At 40.0% G+C, this 14,609-nt stretch overlaps 2 protein-coding genes and 1 non-coding gene across 3 annotated transcripts; 1 reads left to right on the forward strand and 2 right to left on the reverse strand.

Annotated features, from left to right (window-relative positions):
- The first annotated feature begins 414 nt into the window (after positions 1-414).
- On the forward strand, positions 415-2,521 carry LOC116923746 (ubiquitin-associated domain-containing protein 2). Its single transcript, XM_032930271.2, has 8 exons — positions 415-584; positions 697-827; positions 906-988; positions 1,062-1,211; positions 1,283-1,451; positions 1,525-1,752; positions 1,857-1,980; positions 2,084-2,521. Exons 1-8 carry the CDS (start codon positions 545-547, stop codon positions 2,233-2,235), a joined length of 1,077 nt encoding a protein of 358 aa, XP_032786162.2. The 5' UTR covers positions 415-544; the 3' UTR covers positions 2,236-2,521.
- Positions 2,522-5,111: 2,590 nt separating this feature from the next.
- Positions 5,112-11,188, reverse strand: LOC123466250 (GTPase-activating protein skywalker-like). The gene is given in 12 exon segments (XM_045174175.1): positions 5,112-6,668; positions 6,752-6,990; positions 7,067-7,225; positions 7,854-8,114; positions 8,116-8,156; positions 8,232-8,343; positions 8,412-8,522; positions 8,601-8,725; positions 8,839-9,027; positions 9,097-9,181; positions 9,250-9,699; positions 10,675-11,188. Coding segments are annotated over 11 exon segments (1,863 nt in total). The 5' UTR covers positions 9,649-9,699; positions 10,675-11,188; the 3' UTR covers positions 5,112-6,526.
- On the reverse strand, positions 9,816-9,887 carry Trnaw-cca. Its single transcript has one exon. It is a non-coding gene; the product is annotated as a tRNA-Trp (tRNA).
- Positions 11,189-14,609: the final 3,421 nt, after the last annotated feature.

Genomic DNA, 14,609 nt, shown 5'->3' on the forward strand with positions numbered 1-14,609 from the left:
TGTCGGTAGCGATGACGGATAGTCAAAGAGTGAAACGTACCGGAAGGTCGGACAAGGTGGTGCGTAATTTGCGCAGTCGTGTTGAAAATATATCGTCAAGAGGAGGTTTATAACTCGAGACCTTTGGTCTCCTTTTTTTTTTTGTTCTCGTCGAGCGGGTGTTTGCTGTTGGCTTGTTCGTGAATGACCTCATTTATTCGTATTTTCTTTTTTTTTTTTACTTGCTGTATAAGCTCCTAGGCAAAAAAAAAAATTATTAAGTCGAAAATCCAGATTTCTATATCAGCAAAATGATCAATCACGTCAAAAAGACCTCATTTTCACAACAACTAAAAATCATTAGGTTAATTACGTCCTTCGAACTTGGCGCGCCGAGTTTTTTTTCATTCCGTGCATCAATCCGCGCATCTTGCACACTTCTCCTGACGACATTTTCACTTTGTGCTTTTCTTGTTTACAATGAGTTGTTGATAAACCCTTCTTTGTAGATTTTTTTCCCCTAGCTTTCTACCGGAAAAACGGAAAAGCAAAATTCTCTTCCGGAATGGCCACTTATGTTTCCCAGTATTCCACGACTGGATTCTGTAAGTTGTTTTCCAGTTGATGTTTTCGTTCTAATTTGAAAGAAAAGGTCGTTTGCTATACAGTCGTCATTAAGGTGTAATATATATATGTTTTTTTTGTTTTTTTTTACAGACCGAGCTCCGGTATCAAAAGGACTGATGGGAGCATTGTTCGTCACCTGCACGGCCATCCATGTCCCACTTCTGTCTCATCTGCGAGTATACCTCATATGTCAACTGCCAAACACTTTCACGTCTGGCGAGGTACTTCCATCATCTGCTCAAAGTCAGCATGTGTGGAAGGTGAAAGTTTTTCATTAAATGGTGTTTTATTGCAAACAGGTGTGGAGGTTGTTTACGTCACAAGCAGCCTTTCTCGAAACAAAAGATTTAATTTGTGCTGCATTACTTATATACTACTTCAGGTAATTTGATTCATTACATAATAATAAAAAAGCATTTCAAATTCATAATTTTCATGTTTTTTTTTACATCTAGAGTGTTTGAAAGAAGACTAGGTTCCAAGAAATTTGCATCCCACCTATTTGCTACTAGTCTGATTTCACTTGCTCTGCAGGTACCACTTATTTTGCTCATCAGATCCACAGGATGGAGCTCGTATCACCATGGCCATCTTCCTCCTGGCCCGTAAGTCTGCTAAAAAAGTTTTCCCCTGCTAAACATGAATCTCATCTTTTGCTCTTTGTTTTCTCTCTGAGGTATGGATTGATCTTTCCGCTATTTGTTCCATACCTGTGTGATATTCCGAGAATGACTCGCACGCATATCCTCGGGATACCCATTACAGGAAAAACGCTAACATATTTAGTAGGTCTACAAGTGTGCAGTACCTCTTTCCCGACGGCTGTTGCAGCATTTTGTAGCATTGTAAGGGTTTTCCCCTCTCCATGGTCGCTTTCATGATGCTTGAGGCGTGACAGACATACTTTTACTTACACAGGCTGCTGGGCTGCTGTATAGGTGGAATGTTTTGAAAATCCAAGACTGGCTAGTAATACCAGATTGGTTAGCCCGATTGACAAATCTGACCCTTGGACGGCTATTATCCTCTTCGCCACCTGCAGACGGTCCAATGGGTGCCACATTGGAAATTCAACGCCAGGAACAGATGGAAAGGCTCGAGCATCAAATGCTACTCCAACGATCTCGAGACGGACCACCTCGGCAGGCAATGAATAATTTTCTTTTTTTTTATCCAACCCACACAGCCAGTCTTCGATTATTCATTTTTTTTTCGTAGCGTGACTTTACGTGTTGTTGTTGTTATCACAGAACACGGGGCAAGGGTATGCCGAGCGTCTTGTCGGTCCCGAAATGCAGTGGGGTGAGCAAGGTGCCAACGGACACCCACGGCGACGGCGAGCCAACGATTTTCCCAATCTTTTCAATCCGAATGGTATATAAAAAGGAAGAGAATTTTTTTTTCTCTTGTTTTCTTTTTTTAAAATCTACCCATGCTTTTCTTCCTTTCTTTCTTGGGCGTTTTTTTCTTTCTTTAGAAGCTCGACCAAACAATCGGGTACCACCATCCGAGGAGAACGTGACCTTTTTGACGAGTATGGGCTTTAGCCGTGACCGTGTCATGCGGGCCCTGCAAACGACAGGAAATAATGTCGAAGCAGCCGCAAACTTGCTCGTGAATGATGTATAAAATCATACCCAATTGAACGTTAATGGTAAAACAGACACACACCCATCCCTTAGACAGTCTACAAACCCCGCCCTTAATCATTATTATTCTTGTCCATTTAATCGGTTACCTTTATCCCAAATTGAGGATCGTTTCAATCTTTATAAAGAACTTTTTTGTTGTTGTTCCTGTTTGTGTGTGTGTGTGTGCGTGTGTGCGTCGTCAATTTTTGAGTTGTGACTGCTGTATACAGGGTGGAAAGAAATGAAAAACATGAAATAAAAAGATTTTTTCTTTTTGTTCAAAACTACGAGAGCTTACGATACCAACCCCAAACAATCCCCTTGTCTGGCATCGAAGTGAGAAGTGGAACACGGTGTTTTTTTGTGTACAACAGTAGAGACGTCTCAGCTAGAGTCTGGCCCAGCAGTTGGTGAGCAGTCTTCAGTTCCGCCTCGACACCGATTCGAGCCATCGGGAAAATGGGTTTTCAGCTGCACGCAGCAACGAGAATAATAAAAAAAAAATGAAGCCAAAAAAAGAATGATGACGAACAATCCGACACTTTCTTTGCCCTCCCCTCGTCAATCACCGCAAAAATTATTTCTATTTATGATTGCAACGGTGCCGATGATCGAAGTAGACGTCTCAGTCTGTCGAGCCGCGGGGACCAAAATGGCCAGGGCACAAACGACTTCAACCGACCGAAACAGACGCTCAGCAATGCACTAAAAAAAAAAAAGAACGAGCAGTGAGGTAATTCGTTACTTACCGGTCCCGTTAAACTTCGGCTCCATGGCGACTAAAAGCAACGGGAGATGATTTTCATCGTTCGCTAGTCTCGGAGAAAAAAAAATGTTTGTTTTGTTTCTCCAAAGAACAGAATGATCTCGGATGATGAAGGACTCGCTTTCTTGATCTTTACGCAACTATTTTTTATTAGACCGTATAGACCTGGGTGGCTGCATTCCGGCCAAACGGAAATAACAGAGCCCATTCATAACAAACATTTCCGGCTTTAGCCGCTGGGTCGAGTCGCTCTTCTTTTTTTTCTTTTCTTTCATGAGTAAATGAACAGAAAGAAGGCCAACGGTTTAGTCATCAAGAATGACCAGTAATTTTATTTAGGTTAACGGGTACCCGGTACCCCGCAGTTCCGTATATACCTAAATGACTGTTAAGAAGAAATGAAAAACAAATATACTAATCTAAAACAAACGAAAAAAATAAAGGATGACCACACAAGTGAAGGTGGACTATGATAATAAAAGTTGAATTCTCGCCTTCATTGCTGTACGTGGTGCATTTACGACAAATGGAAAAATTTAATTTCTCCATTTTTTGTTTTTTCGAAACAAATGACGACCTTTTCAACGGACGAATGTTACGACATCCGGCCGAATGTTAGGCGTAAAATAAAATTCTAAACATTTCTACAATACTTGCGAGTCACTTTTGATGACTGTAAATGTTTAGCCAGAAGCAAGAAGAAAATTAAACAAAAAAAAAAGAGAAAAGAGAGTCAAACTGGGTCAATTATAACTCGTGGTAATAAGAACCCGAAAAAAAGAAAAAAAACAGCAGTACCGCAAAAATAGGGAGACTCTGGAACGTAACCTTCTTGCGCTTCGTGCAGCAAGGTTCATCTTCCCAAATACGTTTCGTCACAGCACCACCCGTACATGACGAAACAACAGAAAAAAGAGAACCAGATAAATACGGGCGAGCTAAACATAACACGAAAAAGAGGAGAAAACTTTTTTTTTCTTTTTCTAGATCGTGATGTCTTGCAGTAAAAAGAAAAAGAGCAGCGAGGCTGCATAGAATGTGTAGAGGAGGTCTTCGGCTTGGCGCAGATGTATGTGCGTCGTGGTACCGTGTCCTCAATTCCTCCGGCTGCTGCTGCTGCTGCAAAATAAAAGGCACACACACACACACATACGCAGACAAAAACAATTTCTCTTCCATGTTTTTATTGCTATTATGCTCACTGCTGGTTGTTAGTGTAGTAACTTGCGGCTTTGTTGCGCCTTTTTACGCTTCAAATCATAACATGCACGTCTATAATGCATAATGCAAGTATCAGAGACGCCGAGCACCCTCGCATCCTACTGTACGTCTATTATGTAGAGAAGTAGGTCAGGAGAGTAGTCATTAACATTAGCGTCGATCGTCAATATAGTTATATTGCATACGGCGCTAGCTGTTTTTAAAAGATGCGCGGTTTATGTGTTGTTAGAAGCAAACCGAAAGTAGTTAAACTCAAATTCTACATCTCAAGTGAATGAAACGATAAAAAAAACAAAACACGATAGCTATACACCCTTTTTCACGTCTCATTTCCGGAAGGCGCTTTCAGGAAATATTTTTTTTATCGCCTTCAATGTTGATTGATTCCACCTCCCCCCCCGCTCTTTTCAATGAATTTGGCTATTCAAGCGTTTTGACTCACGTAATCCAAAGTTGTTGACCTTCCCCGCAAAACCCCCAAAAGTTCTTTGACATCGCGCATTTTCAGTTTGTTATTCTTCCGTCCGTGTCGGTTTCTGATTCGGTGAGGGTCTGATTGATTACAAAGAAGCTTGAGGGATGGTGGTAGTGGTTAGCAAAAGAAAAAGAATAAAAGAATGATTGTCTCGGGAAAGTTGCAAGAGAAAGTGCAACGCAATCACGCCGCGAGGGATGTGACAGGATTGACGAGTCGCTTGCGGGATTCACGACTTTTTTTCTTCATGAATCTGAAGAAGGGGAACAAACAGAAAAGTCGATGGTATTTCTGACAATGTTGATACTGTCATGTCTTTGCTGTCGGCCAATCCCCAGAATCTAAACCGCGAATTTTTTTTTAGTAATCGCACAAAACATTCCGCACTTATTCTTAAATTTAATATTTTAACGTGTGTGTGTTTTTTTTTATTGACTTATACACGGGTACACGTTACACGTAACAAAAGCTTTTTGTTTTTAGAGAGAAGGAGAGAGAGAGAGTACCGATATAATAGTGGTGGCATGTAGCAGCGGGATAGAAGAGAATCATATCGTTGATCGAAACTTTAAATTTATAATGGAGACGAACGATGTAAATAACAATCGACAGCGAAAGGTAATCGGGAAAAAAAAAGGATAAAAAATAATAAGACACAAAAAAAAGAAAACGAATCGTGTTGGCCGGCTATTGTTTCTCGCTTCTATTCTAAATAGTCATATTCTTTTAAGAATATTACCGACAGCAAAATGATGTGGACAGAGATATGCACAACCTACAGCCATTCGTAATTAAATGCAACGCATTAGGGCAAACGTTAAGTATTATGGAGCTTTGTTTAGTCATCCGGCATCGTTTTCTTTTCTGATTAAATACGAGCACCAGCAAAACGGGGGGAATAAAAACTGCCAATTCAAGCATTGAAAAACAGAGAAAATGAATGCTGGTACACCGATGACAATTCGTTAATTTTTGATCGACTCTTTCATGTCGGTTGAGCTGCCCCATTCCTCTTTCTTTTAATTCGTACATTTCGGAGAGACAAACGCGGGAGATTCGAACCACACGGAATGTACAAATACGTCTGACAGGGCAAAAACAATTCTTTTTTTCTTTAGCTATTTATGACAATTCGTTTCGAAAATGGTCAAACAAAAGAGCTACGCAAAAAAGCTTCAAGGTACACTCGTTTTCCAATTTTTTTTTTTAGGGTGGTAGAGGGTAGGGATCTTTTTAAAAATTCAAATTCACGACCGAAAGAGCAGTACCATTTAAACATGCTGAAGTTGACTAGTCACCTCTTCTTGGCGAGCGTGAAACCTGAACATCGTGGGACTCGCCGAATTTTCCCGTTTAAGTAGAACACGTGCAGACATCGGGAACGCAACGAGACGCGAAAAGAAAAACAATCAAAAGCCAAACCGGATAGAGCAGCAACAAATATTTTTTTTTGGGGGAGGGAGGAAGTGGAGTAGATACGCGCGCGAGTACAGCCTCTATATGAATAGAGTACACATTCCTGCTTGTTTTTGTTTTGTTTTTGATTGCGAGGGACGACGATTGACACGCCAAGGGGTTCAACGACTAGTCTAAGCTTGAACATGGAACGCTTTTGTTTAGTTCTCTTGCAAAAATGAAAAGGAAAAAACATAAATTGACTTAAAAAAAAAACAAAAACAAAAAACAAAAGCTAATTATAGTTGAAATGGACCTAGATTTTTTTTTTTTTGTCTATTGGTAGAGGATAGGATTTTTGCCTGGCCGTTTTCGTATGACGGCTGTGCTCCAGTCGATTTGGTTTCACGTCGTTTGCGTTCGTTTCAACTACTAGACATTCTGAAAACCGTAAACTTCAAGCACTTTAATCTCAAAATCTGATGTGGATGCTAAAGGTGGATTGTTGAACGTCAGGCACATGTCTGTTTTGCCATAACGAATGTTTTCATCGATCCAGATAGCTTGACCTTTTCTGCATCATCATTGAAAAAAGTCTTTAAGTCGACTGATCTTTCAACAACAAAAAAGGAGGGAATTTGAAAATGTTTGACTTACCCTCCACCGACAGTAACCATGTGCCCGTCGGATGCCATGAAGAGTTCGGCCGCGTGTCGTACGCAAGACGGGCCTTCAGCAGAAGAGGTAGCGCTGATTCCAACCCAAGGGTATTTGATTTCGTTAGGTACGAGGGTGAAGACAAACGTCTCGCCCGTTCCAAAATATCCCTGTCGACCGCCGTGGCAATCTTTCGAATTCCGTTCTGCCCACCGACTTGAGCAATAGGCTCCGAATACCTGATAACAAGACGAATAGAAAAATGTTTTAATTGGATTAAATACAAGGTGTTTAATCATTGATTTTGTTTTTTACTTCTTCAGTGGTAGTTTTGACGATGAGGATAGTGGGTTCGTGTTGTTCTACTCGGTTGAAGAACGTCGTCATGCTGCAGCCGTGCTCCTCGGTTGTGTACAACAGCTCTGGTTGATACATGGTGATCCTCACCGGAAGCCAAGACCACACCGTCAGCAGCTACGAGGCGTAGGAAGTGAATAAGTTCAGAAAAAATAAAATAAATTTTCAGTAAAATTCGGTATTGGAATCGAAAATAAGCGACGAAGACGACACAAGATAATGCCACAATAACTCACCGAGTTTACATTACCAACTAAATAAAACAGAAAGAAAAAAAGAAAATGTCTATGGTTAATAATCAACCAACGACAAAACAATAAGTAATTCTTCATACGCGAGGTGCAGAAATACGATCGGTTACCGTTTATCTAAAACGAAAACTGACAAGCAAACCAACAAAATCCATCAGGCAACTCTGCTTGCAGGTTAATAGGCGGGAAAAATAAAGAGGGGGAAAAAAAAATGAGTTACACATTCGAGCCACCGACGTTAATGAGACTCACGCGATCGTAGTCGGCGGCATGAGAACGAACGCCCTGAATCGGGAACAATCCCAAGGATCGAGACCTAAGACCAGGCGACCTGGAACCCTATCAAACCCCGAATCCCACCCGTTTGACATGAAGGGAGAAGGAAAGACAAGAGAAATCGGCAACAAACATTGTTAGCATTGACACCGGAAATCACTGCATTAAATGATTCTAATTAAAAGAAAATGACAGTTGAAATACGAAAGGGAAATTACCTCACGAATAGTCAGCGTGTGGGACATCATTTGGATGTTCACTTGCGACTGGCTGGTGGGTAAGACGTCGCTGGAGCGCGACCGGTGGATCATGGTGTTCTTGTTGTTGGGCATCGATGCTGAAGCCGCCGCCTTCGATTTGAGATACATCTCCGTTTTGATGAATAGTCGGTCCATTTCGGACGAACTGAAATTCCGCACTCCATAGGCAGTTCTTAGTAACTTCTCGGGGCTGCAAGGCAAATTGTGGCAGAAGTCGAAACAACGTCGACTCCACGACAGACTCTTTGTTCAATGCAGGTCCTGTGGATATTAGAAATACGCAGGCATTTAAACGTTTCAATCAAAAGAAAAACATAATAAAGCTATCTCGTTTACGGTTGTTGGGCGGAAGAGATGCCAGGTGCCTATGGAAAAGAAGGAGAATGGCCATCCAGACACGGTACATGACTTTACGGCCCTCGAATAAGAAACAATCCATCACGCGCACCTATTGTGAAACAATTAAAAAATTAAAGATTTGAACAAGTGCCAATTAAATCGTAAATACGTTTATACCAAATGCTGGAATGGCAATTCTTTGAAAATGCAATTCAGCCATTGCTGATGGATAGACTCTACAATGCTATTCTCTCCGGCTTGTTTAGCAATGTATGAGACGGCGGATTTCTAAAACAAAAAGAAAGTGAAAAAAAAGCGACATTGACATGTCTGTTTGGTGGATGGTAGCAATTAGCAGAATTTTACAGCGTGTCGCCGACACAAGATCATTGACGTTCTCCAGATCGTTTCAAAGTGCAACTTTGTTTGCGTAATGAATTTTGTTTTCTTCGACGCCACCATATGTGAGACGCAGGCGTAGCAATCCTCCTCTAAAAAGCGACAATAAACAAAAAACCCGTCAAAAGGTAAATAAATAAACAAGAAAGGCTAAAAAAAATAGAAACAGAAGCGCCATTAAGAATAAAAATAAGAAGTGAGATACCGCTCATATAGTGGAGCAGGAGACAAGTGATGGGGTATAAACTGGGAGCGTACGTGATATCGGGGCACGAGTATGATATGATGTTGACGACACGCCGAGCCACCTGAATGCCCGTTTCGTTCAGATAGTAAGACATCTGGAACGAAGGCTCGACAAAAGTCGGCAGTGGACCAGTCTTAATGACCAGATCTGTAAGCAACAAGATAAGAATGAATTACTGTTCATGGATTAGCGCGATTGTTTGCAGATAATCCATACCGTGAGTGCCGTAAATTTGTTTGACTGTGTCCCAGTACAACGAGTCCATCGTTGCCTTATCTTTCACGTGCACGCTGGAAATGATCTAGTAACAAAATCAAGATAATCTCAGGAATTACTTCAACGAGATGTTTAACTTTCAGTTTCAATTACCTGCCACAGCCGAGAGCGGACGCAATCAAACGGCAACCACTGGTGAGAACGAATGCAGTTCTTTAGCTCGCGGATCTTGCCAGCTTGAACGATTCGTTCAACCTCTTCGGCCGTTTTATTATGCAAATGTGAACGTTTTCTAACTCCCATAAATGATGCTCTGCCATTGGACCTCCGTCCGAGGGAGCTTATTCCGGGTGAATCGAGAACGGACGTTCCGCTGAGACGGCCCAATTTATCTGCATCAACATATTGCTGGAACGGACAGCGCCGAGGAGATGAGGGCGGGCTGGAATTTTGCTTTCCTATCTCAGCATCATTTTCAATTGGTGGCTCGACAATATGAGAGTTGGAGTCTCCCGGACCGGGTCCCGAGTAGCTTACCACTTCACCCGTCATCGTCTATTTTCGATGGCGGGACAGTGGAAAAAAGGGTCAATGTAGATAAGTCTGTAAATAAAAAAAAAAAATGAAAAGAAAAATAAATCAAAAATCCCTATCCACTAAACTAGAAAAACGAGAATAAAGCAAATAGAACTGAATTAGAAAAAAGAAAAAAAAAAATGTGACCCCGACGTGACTTGAACACGCAACCTTCTGATCTGGAGTCAGACGCGCTACCATTACGCCACGGAGTCTTACATTGCTTCAGTTTTCGCAATTACAATTGAATATGCACTTGTTCTTTATTTTTCCCGATAAGGACGAAGAACCGGTAACACATGCCATTTCTGTCCCTGAATATTAACTAAATTAAACTTTTTTTGCTACTTTTTTACCGATAAAAACCATAAGCAAAAACATATCAGGGAAAACTCATTTAAAAGTATTTCCATACATCACGTTACCTAATGTACGTGCAGATGCTGCTATCGTCAATGGCGCACGAGAACTTCAAAATATTTACTGACCTGGTTACTACCAAGTTACCGACTAATCGCACGTGGAGAAAAACTGAGGCTCTTAGTGGTGGCTTATCTCCAGATCCCAGTGTTTATCATTAAAATAACCACATGATGCAGAGACAAGTGGAGTGTGTATATCACTACCACACCAATGAATGCAATTGGTTGTTTTACTTTATCTTGCAAAGAATCTGGTGATAAATTTAAACTTCCAAATACCCAATATAGTATGTAACGGAATAGGTTGGCCATACACAGGAGTAAGATGCTGTGTGTTGATTGTTTGCAAAAAAAAAAAAGGTTGGCTGCAAAATGGGCTATACAATTGCAGAGCACGTAAAGTGAAAGGCTGAAGGCCTGCACACCAGAGGCTGAGTTTCTAAGACCTTGCTAAAAGCTGTACTTGCAACAAGAAGGGCATTTGAAAGAGTTTAACGCTAACCATATTTGCTCAAAGGCATATTTGGTGGTTAGATTCAATCTGCTCATGCAGCATCTGTCTAGAGCATTGTAAGCTTACCTATGGAAGTTGTGGCGAGCACCAAACTCTAATCAGAGACACGCTGCTGTTGGAATTACACTAACCAAATACAAATCCACTTGACAGTAACCCTAAAAGACCAGGCAGAAGTTGCTGGTATATGACAGGATTGGTAAGAGTCGTCGATTATTTAGAATCAGCTCTCCGTCAAGTAGACGTCAGAGTTCAATCAGCAGAACAATGCCAAATGAGATGACTAAAGATAACGATTTCAAGAAGCAGAAAGCAAGCGCCGGGCAGGTTGTATAGCAATCGTAAGTAACTTTGCACTGATCTAGAAGCGTGAGAAAGCGAATTGTTATGAACTTTCCTCCGAAAGCTGCCAAGGATATGAACGAACTGTCCCTCTCACTATATAGCAATGTAAAAAACGTTAGACAAGCGGGCGTGTCGTCTGCTAGTGACGTAAACATCACGATTCACGTTAACATGCAATATTATCGATTTTCAGGCTGAAACCGATGTAAACCATCTTTTTGCTTGCTAGTAGATGTCGTCAACTTTTACGTATATGATAGCTGATAACTTAGTCACTTTTACTTTTCTAATATGAATAACCAACAATAGGTTAATATCTACGTTTCATTTGGGAACAGGAATGTGCCCATGAAATTCCCTCATAGAAATTTCGTTTAAAAAGGGAAAACCGGTATATTTTTGCCTACGTGCGGCCATCAGACATGGCTAAAGGAAGTACTATTGATCGCAAAAAAAAGAAGAAAGTTAGATACATAGAACCAAATAAAATAATTCCTATATTTACCTTCAAGAATATGATTATAGGTTTATGGTTACTTCTATGAATGGTTTCAACAGATTTGACTCTGTTGTTAGATCAACTACAATTCAATCTCCGTGATTTGTTTTCTCCTGGTTTGGCAGACCAAATATTCAAAGCGAAGCTTACAATTATGTGAACAAATATAAAAAACGACGTCACATCACAGTATAATGGCAGACTTTACGAATATGGGGACGTGAAAGCCACAAATCATTTAGTGGTTTCGGTTCCCAAAAATACGAAGCAATTGCAACACGCGGATCAGTCACGAGTCATTCTACATGGGTATTTAGCTAAAGGCACGATTTTGTAGTCAGCACTGCAAGTACGCAGTTAACCAGATTCGAACAAAATCGCCAACATTGAAAATGCCGAAAGTTTTTTTTTGCTGAGCTGACATATGTAAATTGACATTTCTTTAGCGTTGTAATGTAGATGGTCACGCTCTTGAAATAAAGTGCTTTAATTCGGTCTGTCTGCAGCTTGTGTCTACCCTTGAGTTCTTTTACGCCAACAGTATTCCTATTTTCGCTTATCGTGACTTTCTGTTGACTGGTTCTGTGAAAAATTTTCATTCGCATTCGTCAATCAACTTTTCGAGTTTGGACACACTGAACTGTTTAGCGTTCGTGACATGCGTTCTGTGATTCTCTTTTTCTCAAATTTGTTAAAACAATAATATTTTTATTTTCTCCTTTTTTATTGTTTTTAAAAGCTTTAGATCCCAGAGACGTCATCATTCCCCATCCCTGAGTTTTCCTACCCAACATCTGAATGCTCATTCCAGCTTATTAGACTAAGTAATTGGGTGTAACCAAGGATGAAACATGAAATTAATAAAAGGGTACCTCTAGTTATTAGGCAGTTAGCACGTAGACTAGCATTAAAAAACAATCTAGACTGTGTTATTATTGTATCAGTTCATCACAAGCTGTCAAAGCAATAGCTCACGAGACATTCAACAGACAAAATTATTTATTTGATTTTCATGAGTAAAGACATCATCAATAGTTTTAAAAAACTTTCACAGCACAAGTGGAATACGAACTATTATTTATCAGATATTTAAACAAGCAGAACTATCACGTGGACGGCCGGCTCATCGTGAGTTACGACTTAAAGCTTACGTTGCATTTTTTAGGTTTTGGTGAGCTGTTTAGTGATGTTTCACGTAATATACTACTAGAATAGAATAGATAACACACGTCACACATGCAGAATTACAACGCATTCATGTGCGTGCAATAAAGAAGATTAAGTTTGGAATTTTTCGGTTAGTTTTAGTAAACAAATTGGTAAACACAAGTGGATGAGCTTGGACTCTAATACTAATTCGTCGTTATCGAACTGTACATAACATACCTGGGGAAAGCGGAAAACACTGATGATTCAGAATGTATCTTAGCTGATAGTGATAAGGGCCAGTAGTGATAAGACGTAGCAAGTTAATTTGAATGCGAATCAACAAGGACTGAAGCTTCTTTCGTGTGCCAAAAATAGGAAAAGGCTGTAAACATATTTGGCAACGGGGAACAGATTAAACAGGTGTTTGCAAGAAACTAACCGAATAAAACAAGATATCGATATTTTAGAACATCGCGACGTGACTAGATTTTTAAGTGTTGAATTGTCTTTGCTGAATTGTTTGCCCCACCACAAGACTTGTGGATGTCCACCAACAATCGATTAATTATAGTCGGTATCTCCATGAAGAAAATACCGAAATATGCCGTCATTATTGATTTATCTGTTTATAGTTCTGACCCTAGCCACACGCTGCAATAAAATCAATGCACCAAGTTTTGTCATGTCCGCATCAGAAATAGTAACAGCCATTTTACGGACATTTCTCTCTGTTCATTTTCGTATAACCTTGTCTTTTTATTCCTTTGTCCCTTTCTCGCGAGCTCAATTCATATTTATCTTAGGCCACGTCCCGAAATCTCATTTCCAACACAACAGTCGATAAATTTATGTATAGGGTGGGTCGATACTGTAGCAATCGTGTAGCCTCCTTCTAAACAGGTATCGGGTATAAATTTACTATTTAAAAAATGCGTAGACCTGTATCTGTGAACACGTGTGACATTAAAGGCTATATCCTTGAAATACGGGTGATACTTTAAGAGTCTCCAATTGTTCTTGGAACTCGCATAACTTTGTTGAAACAGGTCTGTTCAAGGCTCACTATTTGCAAAACCCCAGGTTCTTGCCAACTTTACTAGTAACCTGCAGGTGCGTTCTTTACCAACTCCCCTTAGCAATCCTCAGATTTTCAGCAAAAAGTTTTATTGGGAAAAAACGTCATGAACGACCAACAAACATTTCGTGTACGCAGACAAAACTTGCCATAGGAATCAGGTAATTTATTCATAGACTTTACGTGATGCAAGCGATTTTGATTCAATATAAAGCCCACAAAATCATGTTTGACAATAATTTCAGCCGAATAATTATTTTCTTAAATTACTCGGAAGAAAAAAAAGTAAATATTCCGTATTTATCCGAGTGTTATGAAAGTATAGAAGCGGATATGCCCTTATCTCGTTTACTTATAAACCAATTTTCTCTCGTACTACGTGATTCAATCATGTTCATCAAGTGTGCGTTCCAAGTCTTTTCGTCGACACGAGGAAATTGTAATGCCATGATCGAAGGAAATCGGTAGCTATAGCGCTATTTTGAGTCCTGTGATTACAATTTTGTTTACGATAGCTGAAAAATGGTTCTAAACAAATTTCAGTAAATTATGCTAGTGACAGAATGACGAAAATGCCAGTAATACCAGAAAAGATACAACGAATTTGCGCTCGGAAAAATATACCGGATTTTATATTTTAGGAATTCGGCCAAGAAACATGATTAACAAAAAAGATGTGTTTTTGACCGTATACGGAATTAATGTTCAACAACCTGGCCGTTTAATGGATACAATAATAGCAATAAAAAATGACCTTGAATTGTAAATCCTTTTTTCCGCGTTCTAGGAACATCTAAACTGGTGCATCAAACAATAGAATGGCTTTCATTCCTACATCTCAATGTTGCACAAAGACGTCAGCTGTATGCGATCTCACAGAATTATAAATCAAACTATTTCGTTAATTAATAAAGTTAATAGAAGGCTTTTAAT

The sequence above is a fragment of the Daphnia magna genome, linkage group LG1 (genome assembly GCF_020631705.1).
Source record: "Daphnia magna isolate NIES linkage group LG1, ASM2063170v1.1, whole genome shotgun sequence".
NCBI lineage: Eukaryota > Metazoa > Arthropoda > Branchiopoda > Diplostraca > Daphniidae > Daphnia > Daphnia magna.